This window comes from Tribolium castaneum, chromosome 3 (assembly GCF_031307605.1).
Source record: "Tribolium castaneum strain GA2 chromosome 3, icTriCast1.1, whole genome shotgun sequence".
Lineage (NCBI taxonomy): Eukaryota > Metazoa > Arthropoda > Insecta > Coleoptera > Tenebrionidae > Tribolium > Tribolium castaneum.
In genome coordinates this window covers 16,122,342-16,139,405 of record NC_087396.1, presented here as the reverse complement: position 1 = coordinate 16,139,405, position 17,064 = coordinate 16,122,342, and the positions used below count along the sequence as shown (strand labels likewise).

The 17,064-nt window shown below is 36.7% G+C and overlaps 7 protein-coding genes across 13 annotated transcripts; 3 read left to right on the top strand and 4 right to left on the bottom strand.

Moving 5' to 3' along the window:
• Positions 1–23: 23 nt before the first annotated feature.
• Rfk (Riboflavin kinase) lies at positions 24–1,238 on the bottom strand. Its single transcript, XM_008197405.3, has 3 exons — positions 1,097–1,238; positions 531–624; positions 24–443 (listed from the first exon to the last, which is right to left on the bottom strand). The coding sequence occupies exons 1-3, from the start codon at positions 1,118–1,120 to the stop codon at positions 46–48; spliced, it is 516 nt and encodes a 171-aa protein (XP_008195627.2). The 5' UTR covers positions 1,121–1,238; the 3' UTR covers positions 24–45.
• UGP (UDP-glucose pyrophosphorylase) lies at positions 577–6,465 on the top strand. 3 transcript variants are annotated; one of them, XM_008197402.3, is made up of 6 exons: positions 577–716; positions 3,681–4,100; positions 4,148–4,576; positions 5,562–5,700; positions 5,751–6,160; positions 6,205–6,465. In XM_008197402.3, the coding sequence occupies exons 1-6, from the start codon at positions 696–698 to the stop codon at positions 6,310–6,312; spliced, it is 1,527 nt and encodes a 508-aa protein (XP_008195624.1). In that variant the 5' UTR covers positions 577–695; the 3' UTR covers positions 6,313–6,465. The 3 variants fall into 3 exon arrangements, with proteins under 3 accessions (XP_008195624.1, XP_008195625.1, XP_008195626.1); XM_008197403.3 differs by lacking the exon at positions 577–716 and adding an exon at positions 3,399–3,538; XM_008197404.3 differs by lacking the exon at positions 577–716 and adding an exon at positions 3,524–3,635.
• A 143-nt stretch (positions 6,466–6,608) lies between these two features.
• On the bottom strand, positions 6,609–8,310 carry LOC103313634 (G8 domain-containing protein DDB_G0286311). The gene is made up of 5 exons (XM_008197411.3): positions 8,155–8,310; positions 7,524–8,099; positions 7,245–7,464; positions 6,843–7,190; positions 6,609–6,796 (listed from the first exon to the last, which is right to left on the bottom strand). Exons 1-5 carry the CDS (start codon positions 8,204–8,206, stop codon positions 6,682–6,684), a joined length of 1,311 nt encoding a protein of 436 aa, XP_008195633.2. The 5' UTR covers positions 8,207–8,310; the 3' UTR covers positions 6,609–6,681.
• Positions 8,311–8,448: 138 nt separating this feature from the next.
• Positions 8,449–10,555, top strand: Hus1-like. 2 transcript variants are annotated; one of them, XM_008197409.3, is made up of 6 exons: positions 8,449–8,707; positions 8,756–8,962; positions 9,013–9,116; positions 9,161–9,268; positions 9,318–9,495; positions 9,544–10,555. In XM_008197409.3, the coding sequence occupies exons 1-6, from the start codon at positions 8,656–8,658 to the stop codon at positions 9,762–9,764; spliced, it is 870 nt and encodes a 289-aa protein (XP_008195631.2). In that variant the 5' UTR covers positions 8,449–8,655; the 3' UTR covers positions 9,765–10,555. The 2 variants fall into 2 exon arrangements, with proteins under 2 accessions (XP_008195631.2, XP_064211616.1); XM_064355546.1 differs by having other exon boundaries at positions 9,318–10,555.
• Positions 9,770–10,297, bottom strand: LOC660372 (uncharacterized protein). The gene has a single exon (XM_966609.5). The coding sequence runs from the start codon at positions 10,295–10,297 to the stop codon at positions 9,770–9,772; it is 528 nt and encodes a 175-aa protein (XP_971702.2).
• On the bottom strand, positions 10,528–11,991 carry LOC103313635 (uncharacterized protein). The gene is made up of 4 exons (XM_064355545.1): positions 11,785–11,991; positions 11,663–11,734; positions 10,899–11,610; positions 10,528–10,792 (listed from the first exon to the last, which is right to left on the bottom strand). The coding sequence occupies exons 1-4, from the start codon at positions 11,875–11,877 to the stop codon at positions 10,560–10,562; spliced, it is 1,110 nt and encodes a 369-aa protein (XP_064211615.1). The 5' UTR covers positions 11,878–11,991; the 3' UTR covers positions 10,528–10,559.
• Positions 11,992–12,177: 186 nt separating this feature from the next.
• On the top strand, positions 12,178–17,057 carry Afti (Aftiphilin). 4 transcript variants are annotated; one of them, XM_064355543.1, is made up of 6 exons: positions 12,178–12,376; positions 12,491–12,614; positions 12,662–13,584; positions 13,634–13,835; positions 13,982–14,110; positions 15,431–17,057. In XM_064355543.1, the coding sequence occupies exons 2-6, from the start codon at positions 12,491–12,493 to the stop codon at positions 16,870–16,872; spliced, it is 2,820 nt and encodes a 939-aa protein (XP_064211613.1). In that variant the 5' UTR covers positions 12,178–12,376; the 3' UTR covers positions 16,873–17,057. The 4 variants fall into 4 exon arrangements, with proteins under 4 accessions (XP_064211613.1, XP_064211612.1, XP_064211611.1 ...); XM_064355542.1 differs by having other exon boundaries at positions 12,178–12,406; positions 12,465–12,614; XM_064355541.1 differs by having other exon boundaries at positions 12,179–12,406.
• Positions 17,058–17,064: the final 7 nt, after the last annotated feature.

Sequence of the window (17,064 nt, the reverse complement as noted above, 5' to 3'; positions counted from 1 at the left end):
GGACATGTTACAAAAGGTGAAAGCATTTTTAATACAGTTTATTTATTAACTTGTAAAAAATTGGTCACATTTATATTTAGCGAACTGTTCCTCGTCCAGCTTTGTTTGTGCTTCAAGCACGTCGTTATTGATAGCCTGTATCAAATCTTCCACACTTTTAAAGTCTTTCTCCGAGCGAAGATACCCAAGCATGACGACCTTGAGAATTTTTCCGTAAAAATCTTCATCGAATTTGTGAATAATGTAAGTTTCCATCGACTTTTTGGTGTTTTTGTAGAAGGGGTTCCACCCCACACTCATGACCATTTTGTAAATCGGTCCATTTTCGATTTGGGCGAATCCGAAGTACACCCCGGGTTCGATTTCTTCCGGCAAATTACCCACCACGTCTTCGTCAAAGTTCGCTGTGGGAATCCCCAGTTCTTTAGACCCCCGTCCGAAACCTTAGAATTCGGTTATGGTAGAAATGTGAATCACAAAATACATAGAAAGAAGTAAAACGTGGGATTGTTTGCTGCATTTTTAATTACCTTTCACGACCTTGCCTTGGGCAAAATGGGGCAACCCTCTATTCGTCATCTGGGTACGCCTCTGGGGTTGGAGTTTGCGCAATGTTTGACTAACCTGCAGACGAGAAAATACACTGAAACCGGTCATTTCATTTTGGCAATTTCCGGTCGAAGAAAATTAGGGCCATGGTCGACCAGGAGAAAAAAGTGAGTACTTAATTGATGTTGTTAATATCGTTCGGGTTATCGGAGATTTATTTACGGGGTTTAGTATCGATGTCCTTTGACGACCTTTCGCGACCGCTGAACTTTTCCGACTGATTCCGCTACGAATGCTACGATTTGTTTGTTTAATAAATTAATAATAATAACGCAATTTCCACAACCGTGGTTTTACTTTTTGTGGCAATTTTAATTTTCAATGTATGCTTAACCTGGTTTTGTTGTTTTAATCACAATTTATTTTCCATTCATTTGTTGGCAATGAGAAAAAATTATCAGGAACGAAAAATACTTAAAGATAAGAGGCGTGCTTAGTATTTAATTGAATTAAAGTATATACAAAAGAATGGCTCAAATATGCTTACATTTTTTATACGTTGTATGGACATTGTATTCAATTGCTGATAAACAACGAAACTAGATTGTAAGAATACTATTGCGTCATTACAATTGCTTTTGGTGTAAGAAGGTAGTTTTTACATTTAACTTCCAATTACATAATTGAAACTAACATTTTAAATTGTTCTTTGGACAGTGGCGCAGTCATCATGCAAAGTTTATTTTGTGTCTTTGATTCTTTGAAATTTAATTTTGAATTTATCATTTAACAAATAAGTAACAAATCTGTAAAATAGGACAAGGACATTGTGTAAAGTTACCACCTATGTATATTTGTTACTTATTGTAATTTAACTAGTGTATTGTTTATAAAATGCTGAATCAGTTCTAATAATATTTTAATTATAATAGAAAACTACAGACATTAATTTATTATTTATTATTTTATTAATTATTACTCACCTACACGTTTCAAGTTTGTATTGTGTTATATAATTTATATTGCATTGATAAGTTATTTATCTAAAATCTGATAACGTATTACTGTGAAAAAGTATAATATGTGGCAGGTATTCTTTAAAAGCGACTTTGCTAAGCAAAATTAAGGCAAATCGTTTGCTCATTGTTTTAATTAAACAGTAAAAAGAACTATTAAATAGTACATAAAATGGTTCTAACTTGTAAGAAATAATGCAACAAACAAAAATAACGAAACGTTTGTAGGTCACCATAATAGCATTTTAACTTGCAAGCAATAAATTATTATAGATATATTTTTACATTTTTTTTACATTACTGTAAATTAAAAACTTACTAATTTATCACTGGACTAAGCAACAGAATAGTAAAACTAAATTGCATTGTTCGTTAATTTATAATTTATTGTACCTGCCGCCACTTGACTTTTGTACGCAATTTTTTATTATTTTTGTTCTATGAAGCGGCTATTGTTCCTCATATAATTGTACAAGTATGTTCTACATAATAATTACTTGCAATTTTACCAGTAAATGTGGGTTATAATTATAACGCAGTCGGGACTGTTTAGGATAGCCAGTTGTTTTTTTTTTTTAATTATCAAGAGGGACACTAAATTGTACAAATGAAACAAGTTATAATTACACCAAGATCTATGAAACTGTGTTGTTTCTTATTTAGTTCTTATGCAGAGTTTCATAATTCATGTAGAGTTTCAGCTGTTATCAGTTGTGATTTCAGTATTTCTTTCAAGATTTTTCAGTTTTGAAAATTAAAAAAACAAATTATACAGCATGGTTCACACAGTGTTAGACCTTTCGAGCTTAATAATAGTTTTTATTGGGCGTAGTGTCACGATAAAAAAGAATGACACCCCTAAAACCGCAATTACAAATCTTTTCGATACGATACGGTTAATGTGTAGTATGGTTAGCTAGTTTATAAACCAGCTGGGTACCAGTTTGTAAACTAACCTGTTGAAATTTATGGCCAAAAAGATTTTAGTTGGACTTTTGCTATCCGGCCCCTTTGGTAGAGGCCTCATCCTTTTTGATTGTGACTGTACTTACCTAAATGTCACTATATTTGTATTCTTCGTGGCATGTATGTATTAGACAACACCGATGGAAAACACATTTTTCACCCAATCAGTTTGAGCAAGAAATGTGGTCTTAATTATGATTTATATTGCAATAAAAATTGTAACAAAATTTAATATAATATTTGGATGATTTATAAGCAATAAAATAATCTTTACCTAATATTGGCCAGGTGATGTGCATGATGAAAACAAAATAGACAATTATAATTTAGGTTCAGAAAAAAATAAGAAAAGTAGAATAAAATATCAAAAACGTGTCAAGGCTGCTTGCGAGTATTATTATCATGATCCATAAAATTAAAATAAGGTAAATAACGACCGCGTATTTTACATTTTTCTTATTGTTACGAGCGGGTGTAAAAGTCATTTTATGTCTTGTATCAATAAGATACGTGCTGTAAAAATTCGATTTTTACGACGATGAGTCTAACAAACAAGAGCAATCAAATCGTGGTAATAAATTTTAACGATAACGTTTTTCTCTCTAACTCATCGTTATCTAAACGAATTGTTTCGGTGAACACACTGAATTATCTTGAGTGTCTTTGTCGATTATACTCATAAGTCCATTAGTAATTTATCTACAGATTCGTCGAATTTTTACTAGGCAAAAATAGTCCCGTTCTAAACCAAACACAAATATAAACACCGAGTCATGTGCGTGTTGTAAATGACCACTTACATAATTAGCAATATCACTTTTGTTTATCCATGCCGTTCTTCTCAAACGAACGATAAGGGCCCGAATGTCTAATAATAGTCGACTCTCTCAAAACTTATTATCGCGGAAACGAAACTTATCAACTCGGATATAAACTAAGTGTCCATCAGGAGCGATCAGTAATCGTTGCTTTTCCACACACTCGTAATGAGTTCTCTGCTAGAACGGGTACGTACCGAAACAATTACTTAACAAGCCGTCAAGGCCGAAACATCACCAGTGATAAACTTAGCAACCTAGCAAACGCGTCAAAATGTTCGAAATGGTAACCATTTTTTGGATTTTTGACGTTTTTATTTTTTGTCGGTAGGTCCGGGGCCATTCGAGGGCCTCCAGCGGCTCGCGCGAATTTCTGGAAGCCACCAAACGGGACGCCTTGAACCTCCTGGAAAAGGAACTGGACAAGCTTCTATCAACGGCGCCCGACAATGAAAAGGAGAAGATCCGGAAAGAGTTCGACGGATTTGCAGCACTCTTTGGAAGGTTTCTCGAAGAAACTGGACCTTCTGTTGATTGGGATAAAATTGAGAAGTTGCCTAATGATGCTGTTAGAGATTACAGTACTCTGGAGACGCCAACTGCAGATACTATACACAATATGCTCAATAAATTGGTAGTTGTTAAGTTGAACGGAGGGCTCGGGACGTCCATGGGCTGCCACGGGCCCAAATCGGTGATCGCGGTCAGAAACGAACTCACTTTCCTCGACTTAACTGTGCAGCAAATCGAAGTAAGGACCACAAATCTTGAAATCACCTAACTCATCGCTCGTTTCAGCACTTGAACAAGACTTACAAAGTTAACGTTCCTCTAATACTCATGAATTCCTTCAACACGGATGAAGACACGCAAAAAGTGATCCGCAAATACAAGAATCTTCAAGTTGAAATTCACACTTTTAACCAGTCGTGTTACCCCAGAATCAACAGGGATACTCTAATGCCTATCACGAAGAAAATCGATATTCATAACGACCTGGAATCGTGGTATCCTCCAGGTCACGGCGATTTTTACCAAAGTTTCAAAAATTCAGGCCTCTTGCGCAAATTCATACAAGAAGGGCGGGAATATTGCTTCATTTCCAACATCGATAATCTGGGAGCTACAGTTGACTTGAATATTCTTAACATGGTACTGAATCCGAAAGATAAAGTCCAACATGAATTCGTTATGGAAGTCACCGATAAGACTAGGGCTGACGTCAAGGTCTGTACTATAAAAAATTAACTCTTAAGTTGTTGATTAGTGATTACAATTAGTCCCACATTAGTTTTTATTAACAGGAAGCAGTGTCTTAATTAGCATTTTTCTACTTTTTTGTGACTATATCTCTTTTTAGTTTATAGTATAATTTTCTAACAACGCATTTGCATTTTTTCGAGTGAAATGGAGCACAAATTGATCATTTTTGGTGGGTTTTCTTGGTTCAAAATTTGTGGCTGGGATTTAGTTTAACCACTTTTAATACAGAATTTTTTTCTTATACAGAAACTCAATTTGTGCTTTATTTCATTCCAAAAAATTCACATGCGCTGCTGCAAAATTCTACTATTAACTGAAATGGAATATACACTGTTTTTTCAAAAATGCATCATGGTAATTTTTTATGCAATTGTTACCAGATCTCGTTTTTATTTTTTGGGAAGTAACACTAGTGTTTTAATATACAGGGTGTTTCACCTAATTTTTCGAGCCTTGCTTTTCTAATCTGTTCACCCCTTCAAACAATTGCAACATTTTTAGTTAGTGACTAATTAACTAAATTAATTAAAAATGTATAGTTTAAAATTAATAACAAATAATTAATTAAATGCTGTGTTAAATGTATCTAATGTTTTGTGACTTTTGTATATTTGGGTGTGTACTTTGGGCGCAGGCTTCGTAAAGTTTGTGTGAAACACCCTGTACTTGGCGACAGTACTGGTAGTAATTTTAAAAGTTTGCTAATTTTTTACAAGTTATGTGTAAATTTAAACCGTTAGCATTGCATGACTTGGCACAAAAATTCGTAACACCCTGTAAAGATGATATGGCAAAAAAATTGCCTTGTAATGCTTGGAACCGACAAAATACTTCTAATAAATTACAAGTAATTGGCAATGACACGTAATGAATTGCGTTGCATTTGTTTTATCAGTTCTAATCGCGGGACTGAATTATTTATATTATTCTATTTATCTATATTTTCCAGGGCGGTACTTTGATCCAATACGAGAACAAACTGCGCTTATTGGAAATCGCGCAAGTGCCCAAAGAGCACGTCGACGACTTCAAATCGGTCAAAACGTTCAAATTTTTCAATACGAATAACTTGTGGGCAAAACTTGACGGTACGCCACTGGTTGAAAAATCGTACCGCGTTACAATTTTTATTTTGTAGCTATTGAGCGAGTCTTAGCTCAGGGTTCGCTCAGTCTTGAGATTATTATCAATAATAAAAGTCTGAATAATGGTTTGAATGTGATTCAGTTGGAGACGGCTGTTGGGGCGGCGATGAAATCATTTGAGGCAGGCATTGGCATAAATGTGCCGCGGAGTAGATTTTTGCCGGTGAAAAAAACACAGGATTTGCTTCTAGTCATGAGTAATTTGTACAGTTTGAAAAATGGGTCGTTGGTGATGTCGCCACAAAGGATGTTCCCCACTACGCCACTGGTTAAGTTAGGGGATAATCATTTCGCGAAAGTGAAGGACTTTTTGGGGCGCTTTGCGACGATTCCCGATTTGATCGAGTTGGACCATTTGACCGTTTCGGGGGATGTTACGTTTGGCAGGGGCGTCTCGTTGAAGGTGGGTCTTGGTTGTGTTTTGATTTTTGTAATTGGTTTTTACAGGGTACTGTAATTATAATCGCGAATCACGGAGAACGGATCGATATTCCGTCAGGTGCCAATTTAGAAAATAAGATAGTGTCCGGTAATATGCGGATTCTGGATCATTGAGTAATGAGTATGCGTGTGTAGATTTTTGTTGTTTTATTTGTATATGTTGTTATAGTTTTTCTACACGTAAATTTACAGTAACTGTAGTCATTGTTTGCTATTTATTTATGAAGATTTATTGCCTAGTTTTACAATAAATATATTTTCGGCATATTTTTGGGATTTTACTTTTAACGTAGGCAACCAACAATACAAACACACCCTTTCTAACAATACCACCTTGTCCTACCACCACTTTTTATGGCGGCGTTTTGATTAATTAATTAATGATGCAATAATAAATTGAAAACCACGTACATTATTTAGTGACTGTATTTTTTTAATACATTAAATTTTGAGTAAAAAACAAAACCGCTCAAAAATGCAGTGTTATCCTTCAAAAAGCTTTGGTGTGTCTAGATGATCCTGCAGATAGTGTGGAGTCAACGAACTGTAACTCTCCCGTTGCGAAATAATCGATTTTGTATCGCTGTGTCGCCTCATCCTAAAATAGAAGATTATGCAGAGTCAATAACTTTCTATTTTTTTACCTCTTTTTAATCACAGATTTAACTTTCGCACTGAAACTCTTCAAAAACCACAACAAAGCAATGAAAACAAGCAAAACAATGCTTATACCGATCGCCCACCAAACGATTGATTGTTCAATATCCGGTTCCTCATAAACTGAAAATGAATGATTGCTGAAACACTGATCGTCTAATTGGTCCCAACGTAGCCACATGTCTTCCAGACGTTCGGTATTTAATTGATAATCTTGAACGCTGGAAGATTCGTTGTAGAAAATTGGTAATTTAAAGGTGATTCGGACACAGGTTTCGCTGTGTGGCCACGAGTAAGGACAACGAGATATTTCGGAGATCATCACATAAGCATTGCTGCAAAAAATCGAGTTAGGGGAAAAGAATTAAATCGTGGGTAGTAACTCTAACGTAATGTCATGAGTGAGGTAAATATTTTGGTCTTTGCAATAATTTGTGGCCATTGTAACAACACACTCTTTGAATGCGTCTACAGTGGTTTCTTCGTAGTAATCATTTAAAGCTTTGCCAGAGATGTTTACAGTGACGTAAGTGGAAGCCCCTTTTTCCGTCGTAGGAACGGTAATTGGAGTCGTTGAAGTGGTGGTTACAGTTGTTGTAGGTCCATCACCTTTTAATCGCATTATAATTTTTCAAAAAAATATATTTTGGGAAATACAAAATACCTACCAGCGACTTCAAATACTGCCACAAAGTCATACAAAGGCTCCTCATCGGCTGCGTTTTTATTTGCCGTTTCACAATAGCCATAAACAGCAGAAGTTTTGAACAAATAACTCACAGGACCTTCCACTGTATTTGCAAAAACTTTACCATCGGTTGCTTGGTCTGAGTATGATTCTCCTCCTTGAATTAGTAAGTAGTTTCCATTGGCCATATTAACACCAGAAACGGTGACCGAAATGAAATATCCATCGGGAACTGTTACAACAATTGGATTTTGGTCCAGTTTTCTGGAGCTCCACGTGAAGGATTCGGTGATCCTGTGGGGAGGGATCGGGGTTGGAGCGGGCGTTTCAGTAGTCGGAGCTTCAGTAGTGGTAGGAGTTTCAGTAGTCGGGGCTTCAGTTGTTGTCGGTGTTTCAGTTTGAGGAGTTGTTGTGGTAGGTAGGGAAGAAGGAGTTTCAGTGGTGGTAGGTGGAACAGTTTCTTCAGTGGTAGATGGGGTGGAGTCTGTAGTAGTAGTTATAGGCGTGTCTGTAGAAGAATCAGTAGATGGGCTTTGTGCATAATTTGTTGATAACTCTACAAGATCGAGTTTGCAAAATGGGCGTAAATTATTATGTAACTAGTTACTCACGAAGAAATAGTAATAATAAACAGGACAAACAAACGGTAAATAACTTTGACATTTTGTTCAATAAGAATTACACAAAAATGTACAAAAAATAACTTTAATTAGTAACACTGAGAAAATCTGATTAGAGTTAAATGATAAGATATAGTCTCAACGGAAATAATCTTTCCTGATAAAATGTTATCATTGAGATAGTGGAGATATACCATCAGGACCATAACATTTAAACTTAGCAAGCGTGATAAAGAAATATAAGACACATAAAACTTGCATAGTACGAGTTAATATTGATTTTTTTATAAAACAAATACATAATAAAACAATCTTATTTTGTTAAATTAACAGCAATATTTTTTAAATAGGCGCCCTTTAGGCTGCTTTTATTAGTAATTTTTTGCTGTCTAGGTTGGCTACCCATTTAAAAATTTATTACAAATTACAAAAAGTGAGGTTATAACAAATAGTCATAAAAATAGAGTTCTAAAAATTAGTAAATAATCCATTATGAAATTTCGTGGTCTCATAACAGACACTTCAGTAATGAAGGATTTTATGAGTATTAAAAAAATGTTATTAAATACAGAAATAACTGTCTTCTTTTCAGACATAGCTACAGGCCTTTCCAGATTTTCAAAAGAATGTGTAATGCGAATAACAGAAAGAAAAGTGTATTTCATAATATCAGACGAAGATAACGGACCTAGAAGGCCACTAGCGTGGTGCGAATTACCTGTTAGTTTTTATTTTAGAGAATATAACTTGGTTGGGGTTACAGAAGAACATAATGAGATTTATTTAGAGTTTTCGACAGGTACTACTTGTGCAATTAATTGAGGATTAAGGAATGAGTTAATTTTTTAGCACTCTTGGCAAGGTCGTTATCAATTCTAAAGCAAAATGTTAAGTCACTAAAAATTAAATTAACCAATAAAGATTCTCCTTGTCTAACACTTGAAATGGAAATGGTAAAACCATGCGTTTTTGATCTTTGTTATAGCATTTGTTCTAGGCGTCTGAGGCTACACAAAGCAGACAATGTGTGCATGATATTCCAGTTGAAGTGATTTCTAGGAAACATTGGAATGATTATGAGGAACCAAGATTTAATGATTTTCACGTATTTTATTTGACGGTTACTTAATACAAAAATAATTTAATGTTTAAAGGTTTCAATAGAAATGCCTAATTTAAAAACGATTAAAACAATAGTTGAAAGAATGAGGAATATGAGTCACAGTTTAACTGTATCAGCTACAAAGGATGGACGACTTACATTTCAAATAAAAACGAACATTGTTACGCTATCATCACATTTTCCCGGTCTAGGAGTTGAAAGTTTTGCCAGTAATATAAAAATCACAACATCATATATAAATAATTCTATAATTCTAGTTGGACAATTGGAATTGACTTCATCAGATTCACAAGAAGAGGACCAGCAGAAAGTTAGCTCAATAGTGGACATCAAAAAGTTCCTAATGTTTTTATCAGGAATGCAGCTAAACAGTTGCCGAACAGTCTGCAGCATAGTCCATGGTAAAATGGTAAAGCTCTTCATGGAACAGCCTGGGGCTCTCTCCTTACAAATTTTTCTCACCCAATTAAGTATTTAAACCATTTATTTTGTAAAAACGCACGCACACACTATTAAAGTAACCAGAATCAAAAACGGCAGCCATGTCTTAACAAACCCAGCAAAACTAACATACTTTGAGTACAACAACATAAAAAATGCCAATTTCACCATATTCCAACTTTTCGAATCATCATATTGCATCAGATTAAGCGCGGTGGCAACGTGAGAGTGACAATTATCGCAGCATAAATTGTGCATACGTCCGCTATAAATTTCTGAAGCTTCAGTAACTGCACGGTCCCAGCCGGAAATTCCCCCGTGTGCCAGTGACGGTTTCAGCTGCCAGTACTTAGTAGGGCGGCCGAAGGCCATGTCGTCTTCGGAAACGTAGTAAGGGCCGGCAAAATCCCGGATAACCCCCGAGGACAGGGCTATCCCCATGTGCCCAATAATGGGGAAAAGCCAGGTCAGGAACGGGATTGGGGTCCAGACTATGCAGCAAGGGTAGCGGTCGCGGGACTTGTCGATTTCGCCGAACTGTGCCATGTCGCCACTTTCAGGGCTTGCCATGTTATTAAGCCGCAAAATTTTGCATTTTTAGCCCCACTTGTGACCTAACCTATAAACCAGTGTTGATCTGTCAAATTGTGAATAATACAGGCGATCAGCTGGTTCTTGTTAATGCTTACACTACAAAGTTATTGACGATTAATTTGACCCACTGCATTTTTAGAAGGTAACTACGCACGAATTGCAAGTGCTTGTTATTAGAAGAGGCGCATAAATTTAAACTCATACAGTTAAAAAAATATATATATTTTATTGAAACTATTTATTTATTTACAAATTTTTTCGCTTCCTTGACCAGTCTCTTAACATTTTCGCTGTCCTCATCCGCATTTTGCGAGTCTTCCCAATCTGTGTCATCATCATCTGACTCTCCCTCATATTCTTCGCTATCATCACTAACAACAAATGGATCGTCCTCAGACTCGGAATCCAACTCGCGCATTTCCTGACTATCGGCCACATTTAAACGCTGAACCTTCTTTCGGGACCGTTTTTCTGTCCAATAAAACAAACCAATTAATAAAAAATGTTTATTACTCTTCATAACCATCTTTTGGCTTTTTGTTACAATATATACATAAATTACAGCAAACATTCTTACTTTTCACTGGGGCTTGTTGTAGTGGATGTTTGAAGTCTCTTCTGTGTTGCTTATTTTTTCTGTAACAAGAGGCGCCGTAAGTGCAAAAGGGTCTGTTGTCTTCTGGGTCACTCTCAAAGTCTGAGTCACCAGGATGGGTGAAGTCTTGTCTGTGAACGGGGTTTTTTCGGTAGCACTGGGCTGCATACCAGCAACGCTCACGCCGTGGTTTCGGGATTGAAGTGCCGGGATTTTCACCATCTGGATCTTCTTTCTTCATTTCTTCAGACCCTTGTTCTTCATTTTCAGGAACGTTAGTCGAGATTTCTTCATCTTGAATGGAAGTTGACGGTTCGACTTTTATTTCTGAGTCAGTTATATCTAATTCACTCGTTATTTCCATTTTTATTTCTTCATTTTCTCCAATATTAATCTCTGGATTTGGTGGAACTTCTTCATTAGTTTCACCTTCTTCAATTTTGATCTTTTTTTCTGGTGGTATTTCCTCTTCCGGACTTTCATGTGGCCGTTTGACCACCGCCTCACTTTTAATTGCACCATTATCAGCCCTTTCTTCATTTAAATCTTCATGGACAATGTTGATTTTAAACCAGTGATCTTCAGCAAGAAACGCAAAACTGTCACCATCATTCAGTTGCGTGCTTGTATCTTTTTTGAGAATGGTTAGAGTTTTGCTTTCTGCGGCTTTGAGAAAACAAGGATTGACATGTATCTGCAATTAGTTTGTAAACAATCAAAGTTAAAACGCAATCAAAAGGCCATACAGAAGTGAGTTTAACGTGATCTGGTGTAACTTCCAAAGTTGCGTGATTTCGTGATACTCGCTTGTCGTTGCACTGAAATTTATAGATTTAGCAAAATTTTAGGGCAAGGCTAGTGTCATTACCTGTAAAGCAGGACCGCGCCCTAAAACATGGGCCCCCAAGGGAAATCTATTTAAAATTTCTTCTTCGCCTAGTCTTTGAACTTCCACAAACATTGCAAAATTCGACTGTGTAGAAGATTTATTCTAAAAATTGTAATAAAAAATAAACAAGTCGTAACTTGAATTAACCTTGAAGTTTTTACGTCACATAATTGGCGCGGAATTTGACTTTTTCTATTTGATTTAAAAGAAATGCATTCACACTAGAAGTTTTTATGTTATTTTATATTTCAGTACAATTTACATTAGAATAATGTTTAAATTAATGTAAAAAAAAAATTAAATTAAATAAAATAATTAAAAAAATAAGTATAATGCCAATCTCAACGATCTAAAAACAAAAATCCCCACATTTGACAATGACATGTAATTAGTAACGTCAAAATGGCTGGTTGTCATTTGTGTTAAAAAAATAAATTTGCGTCTTAAAGTGAATAACTAACAGCCAGGACGTTCCAACTGATTGCAAATTGTGCGGTGCTTGGTGGTTGGTCGTTGTTAATTTAAGAGTGTTCGAGAAACATAAATTTGGTTGTTTTATTATTCAACACAGGTGACATATTTTCCATCATTTCTCATTCAGGTAGTTAATTATTTTGCATCACGTTTATTGTAATATTCAAGGTCGGTGTTGTAATTAGATTTAGCAATAATTGCATCTTCGCAGATGTCGAATTTGATTCCGCCGCTTTTGAGCAGTTCACCACCTCCAATTGTAGGACCACTTGACGAGGATGACGACGACGAATTTGGGGATTTTCGGGCCGCTGCTGATTCGTTTGACTGTGATGGTAAATTTTGTTGCCCTCTTTTCAATTATAATAACAATAAATCATAGATTTCTCTTTACCACCTTCACCACAAAAATCCTCAGAACTGAAAACCGACCTTTCCAAAGTCAGTTTAGATATAAATAGCAACAAGAGCCAAAAAAACACACAAGAAATGCCAACTGAGAACGTAGAAGACTCCGTAGTGTGTGAGGAAGTCAGTAAAGATTTTCAAGACAGGAGAAAAAGCTTAGATGCTGAGATCAAAGTCAATTCTAGTGAACAAATTGATGAAATAAATGGCTTTGAGGCCGACTTTAATGACCAAAAAATTGAAGATGATGATTTCGCTGATCTTCAATGTACTCTACCAAATGAAACTCAAGTAGAAAATGGAGTAAATAGCCTCAGCAATGACGAAAATCTATTTGAGGCTTTTAGTGAAAAGACAAATGACATTTCTGAAAGTAATGAGATTAAATCTGAGGATTACTTCTCTGAAGAGATTAACGACAAATGTGAGAACGATCTGAGCGAGTCCTCAGTCAGTCTCAAAGTGTCTGAAAGTGAACAAAAATCAACTGAAGACGATTTCGGCGACTTTGAAAACCATTTTAGTAACGATAAGGAGGCATCAGACGACGAATTCGACGATTTTGTTGAACCTCCGCAACAGAGTAAAGAAGATGACGATTTCGGCGATTTTGAATCGTCAGAATTCGGCGATTTTTCGCAAAGTTGCGAAAAGTCGACTCTTCCCGAGATTGACGTGAAAAATGCTCTTGAAAAAAGCGAAGCAATTTTGAAGGAATTTTTCCCCGATATCGAACAAGACAGTGACGATTGCGTCGCTGCTGATTACACAACAGAAAATCGCATTTTTGACGAACTGAAGGATGTTACGGAAACTAACGCTCTGGTGTATCAGTGGTCGAAGTCAAACAGCCAGAAAATGTTCCTTAAATCATTGAATATCGATACAAGAAATATCGTGAGGCACGTGAACGTGGTTAAATTTGGTTTAATTGAGTCAATTTTAGTTGTATGGCCCCGCTTGGAACGGTTCGATGCCGCGATTCGCCGGTTTGACGCCACTGGAGCCGGTTAAAACCGAAATACTCACTCCAACGCCGGTTCAAAACGTTTCGAGTCCGTCCAGTAATTCTAGTCAGAAGGAAATTAGTGATATTCCAACGGTTCAGTTCGATTGGAACGGCTCGGGATTGATAAATCCTCTTGATTGTAAGTATTTTGTTCAATTCGATAGAGAAATTAAGTATGCAAGTCGTGAGCGCTAATATACTTTGAAACTTTTTTCACGCTCGCTCAATGGATTCCTTAATGTACATTTCCACAAATCCTAAACAAAATCTCATGACATATTAAAGACTCACAAACTATGCTGTTAGATTTAGAACAGTTGGTAGCGTCCTTAGACATTCCCTCCACTAATCCCACTAACCAATCCCCCACACCCTCTAACGATCTCCTCGACGAATGGGATTTATGGTTGCAATGTAAGTACAGGTAGCAGAAAAAACTTTTAATAGCACTCGTGCGAAACCAATTTGTGCGGACGAATATTGTGTTGGCTATCCGTCCATATAAACGTAATACCTATGTCAGGCTCAAGCGTTCAAGCTAAATAGGTACAGGAGAGAGTGTACTTAGTCTATGGTATACATAAAAGAAGTTGTCTACTATACCATAAGCCTAGATAAATCTTCAACTAATCCACGACTAGTGTATAATTGCTTTATTAATTAATTAATTTTAAAATGTAAATGCTAATGTATTTTTAATAAGATTTGTTAAAAAAAAAAATGTATTTATAAAACACTATACATACTATCTAGGTGGGTACGTAATCAAAATATCTGTTATGCTAGACAATACAAGAACTAAATACAATTTTTGACGTGAAGATTTGATTAAAAACCATCTCTAAAAGAAACCAAATTTTTTAAGGGCGTATTTGGTAGGTGGAAATAAAACAGGAGTAGCCTCGCCTCTCTTATTATCACGGGGATTTGCATGGATGAATTTTTATAATGTGAATAATCTTTAATAGTAATTACTGTTTTTACAACGTTTACAATTTTTTACCCTGCAATTATTATTTTTACTTAGCTTTTAAAGTAAAATTTCCCTTAATTCCTTCCATTCCTAACGGGACGCTTCTGAAGGTTCTGGTGAATCAAAACTTAAATAGCCGCAAAAACGAATTAAAAAGAGAGGCACTACTATTTTATAGTTTACGGAATAACGTAAAGATGCTCTAAATAAATAAAAACCAGTGAAACGACAAGTTAAGCAAAAATTCCAAATAAACAATACACTTTCTACATACTAATACAATAATTGTGCAACATTTGCTCTCAAAAATCTGAAGCTGCACGAGCTAACTGCCGGGTACTTGTTGACGGATTTTTTTACAGCCTCTAGAAGATGAGATTCGAGGCTCTTATTGACATTTCTATAAAGTACGCTTGGATATTTTTTGCGGTATAATTTGTCAACTCTTGAAACAATATTTGCACTTCCATAACACAGGACTATATCGGTCATTTTAAAATTTGTTTGATTTTTCATGATAGTGACTCACTAACACACAAATTAATCTGCACATTACGGTGATAGAAACGCAATAAGTTTTTAATTTGTCGATTCTCTTTAATGTAGATACCAGCGGCATACTCCTCTTTTGTGCTTAAATTTTACATCGCATTTTTTTCTCATTCGGACGAATAACCAAAATAATATTCTTCTGCACAAATGTGCGGACAGCTAACCATGGCCAAACAAATTCCGGAACAGCTTTTTGTGTAATCTTACAGCCACGTCAACCGAACTGTCAGCCAACGTACCTGAAGAAACAACCCAGTCACAAAATTCCGATTTCTTGCCTCCGGTGTCATCCAGACCGGATTTGTTCGAACCGGAACTTCAAGTATCCAAAGAAAATGAAAAAACCGACTTTTCGCCATTCCATTCGCCTAAACTAATACCCCTTCGTGAGACCCACATTTCGAACGAACAAACCGATTTGAGCAAACCGGGATGGTTACAACCGACGATTCTGACACCAGATTTACCGCGAAAAGAACCAGTTATAGCCGAACCCGAAGATGAATTTGACGATTTCCAAATGGTTTTACCCGAAGAAAACAAAAATTTGCCCGACTTGAGCGAATTCGAAACGACCAAAACTAATAGTCAACATATCTCTGCAAGTGAAACTAGCGGACCAGCAGCAGAGGAAGTGATTGAAGAAGACGAGTTTACGGAGTTTCATGCGTCACTTCCTGTGGAATCTCTTCAGTCGGTCCAACCAGAGCCGCTAAAACCGGTCCAGCCTGAGCTGCCAAAATCGGTTCTTCCGCTGGAATCGCTTAAACCGCTCCAGCCTGAGCCGCTAAAACCGGTTCTTCCAGCAGAACCGTTTAAACCGGTCCAGCCTGAGCCGTTAAAACCGGTTCTTCCAGCAGAACCGTTTAAACCGGTCCAGCCTGAGCCGTTAAAACCGGTTCTTCCAATGGAGCCGTTTAAACCGGTCCAACCCGAGCCGTTAAAGCCGGTTCTTCCGCTCGAACCGTTAAAACCCCTACCCGTCGAGCCGTTAAAACCGGTTCCGGTCGAGCCGTTAAAACCAAGTTCGACTCTAATGACGCAGATAAATTGGCCGGAGCCCGGAGTCACCGATGAAGACATCAGAAACATCGAGTTGACTTACTCCCGCAAAGAGGAGAAACCGGAAATTAGTAAAGGAAAGTCGCTTGATGACGACGAATGGAGTGATTTTGTTTCGGTTACAAATCCGGTTATGAAGCCGGTTATGCCCGACCGGACTGCGACTCCGGACTTGCCTTTGTCGGTTCTTAATTTGAATAGTGTTCAAGCCCCGAAACAACCGATTCCGGTTATAACCCCTAGCGGTTTGGTTCAGACGAAGTTGTCGTCGAATATGCCAAAATCAGTGGTTCAAACTAGTGTTCAACCAATGTTTCGGCCCCCAATGAATCAGTTTCAGCCCTCTATTATTAGTAATCAGTTCGCGGCGAATTTTCCGGGGGCTAGTCAAGACGATGACGATGATTGGAGCGATTTTGTGTCAAGTCAGCCGCCCCCTCAAGTCAACGGGTATCAGAAGGCAGCCCCCACGAACATTATCATGAATCCGACGCATTTCGAGACGTTGAATTATACCGCACCGAAAAATAAAATTTCAACAATCCCTGATTTGGATTTCATAGCTCCCAAAAATCGGACTAAAAAATGACTAAGGGAGCAAGTTATGCTTTAAGCAGTATTTCGAAAGGGGCATGAGTGATATTTATTTCTGTCTAGGGAAGAAAAAGTATTTTCGTTACGTACTTAATTATGTTTATTGTTCACGTCCATGTATATAAAGTATTGTTATTTATCATTCCAGATTGTATATAAATAAAAATCATGTTTAATTATTGCAAGT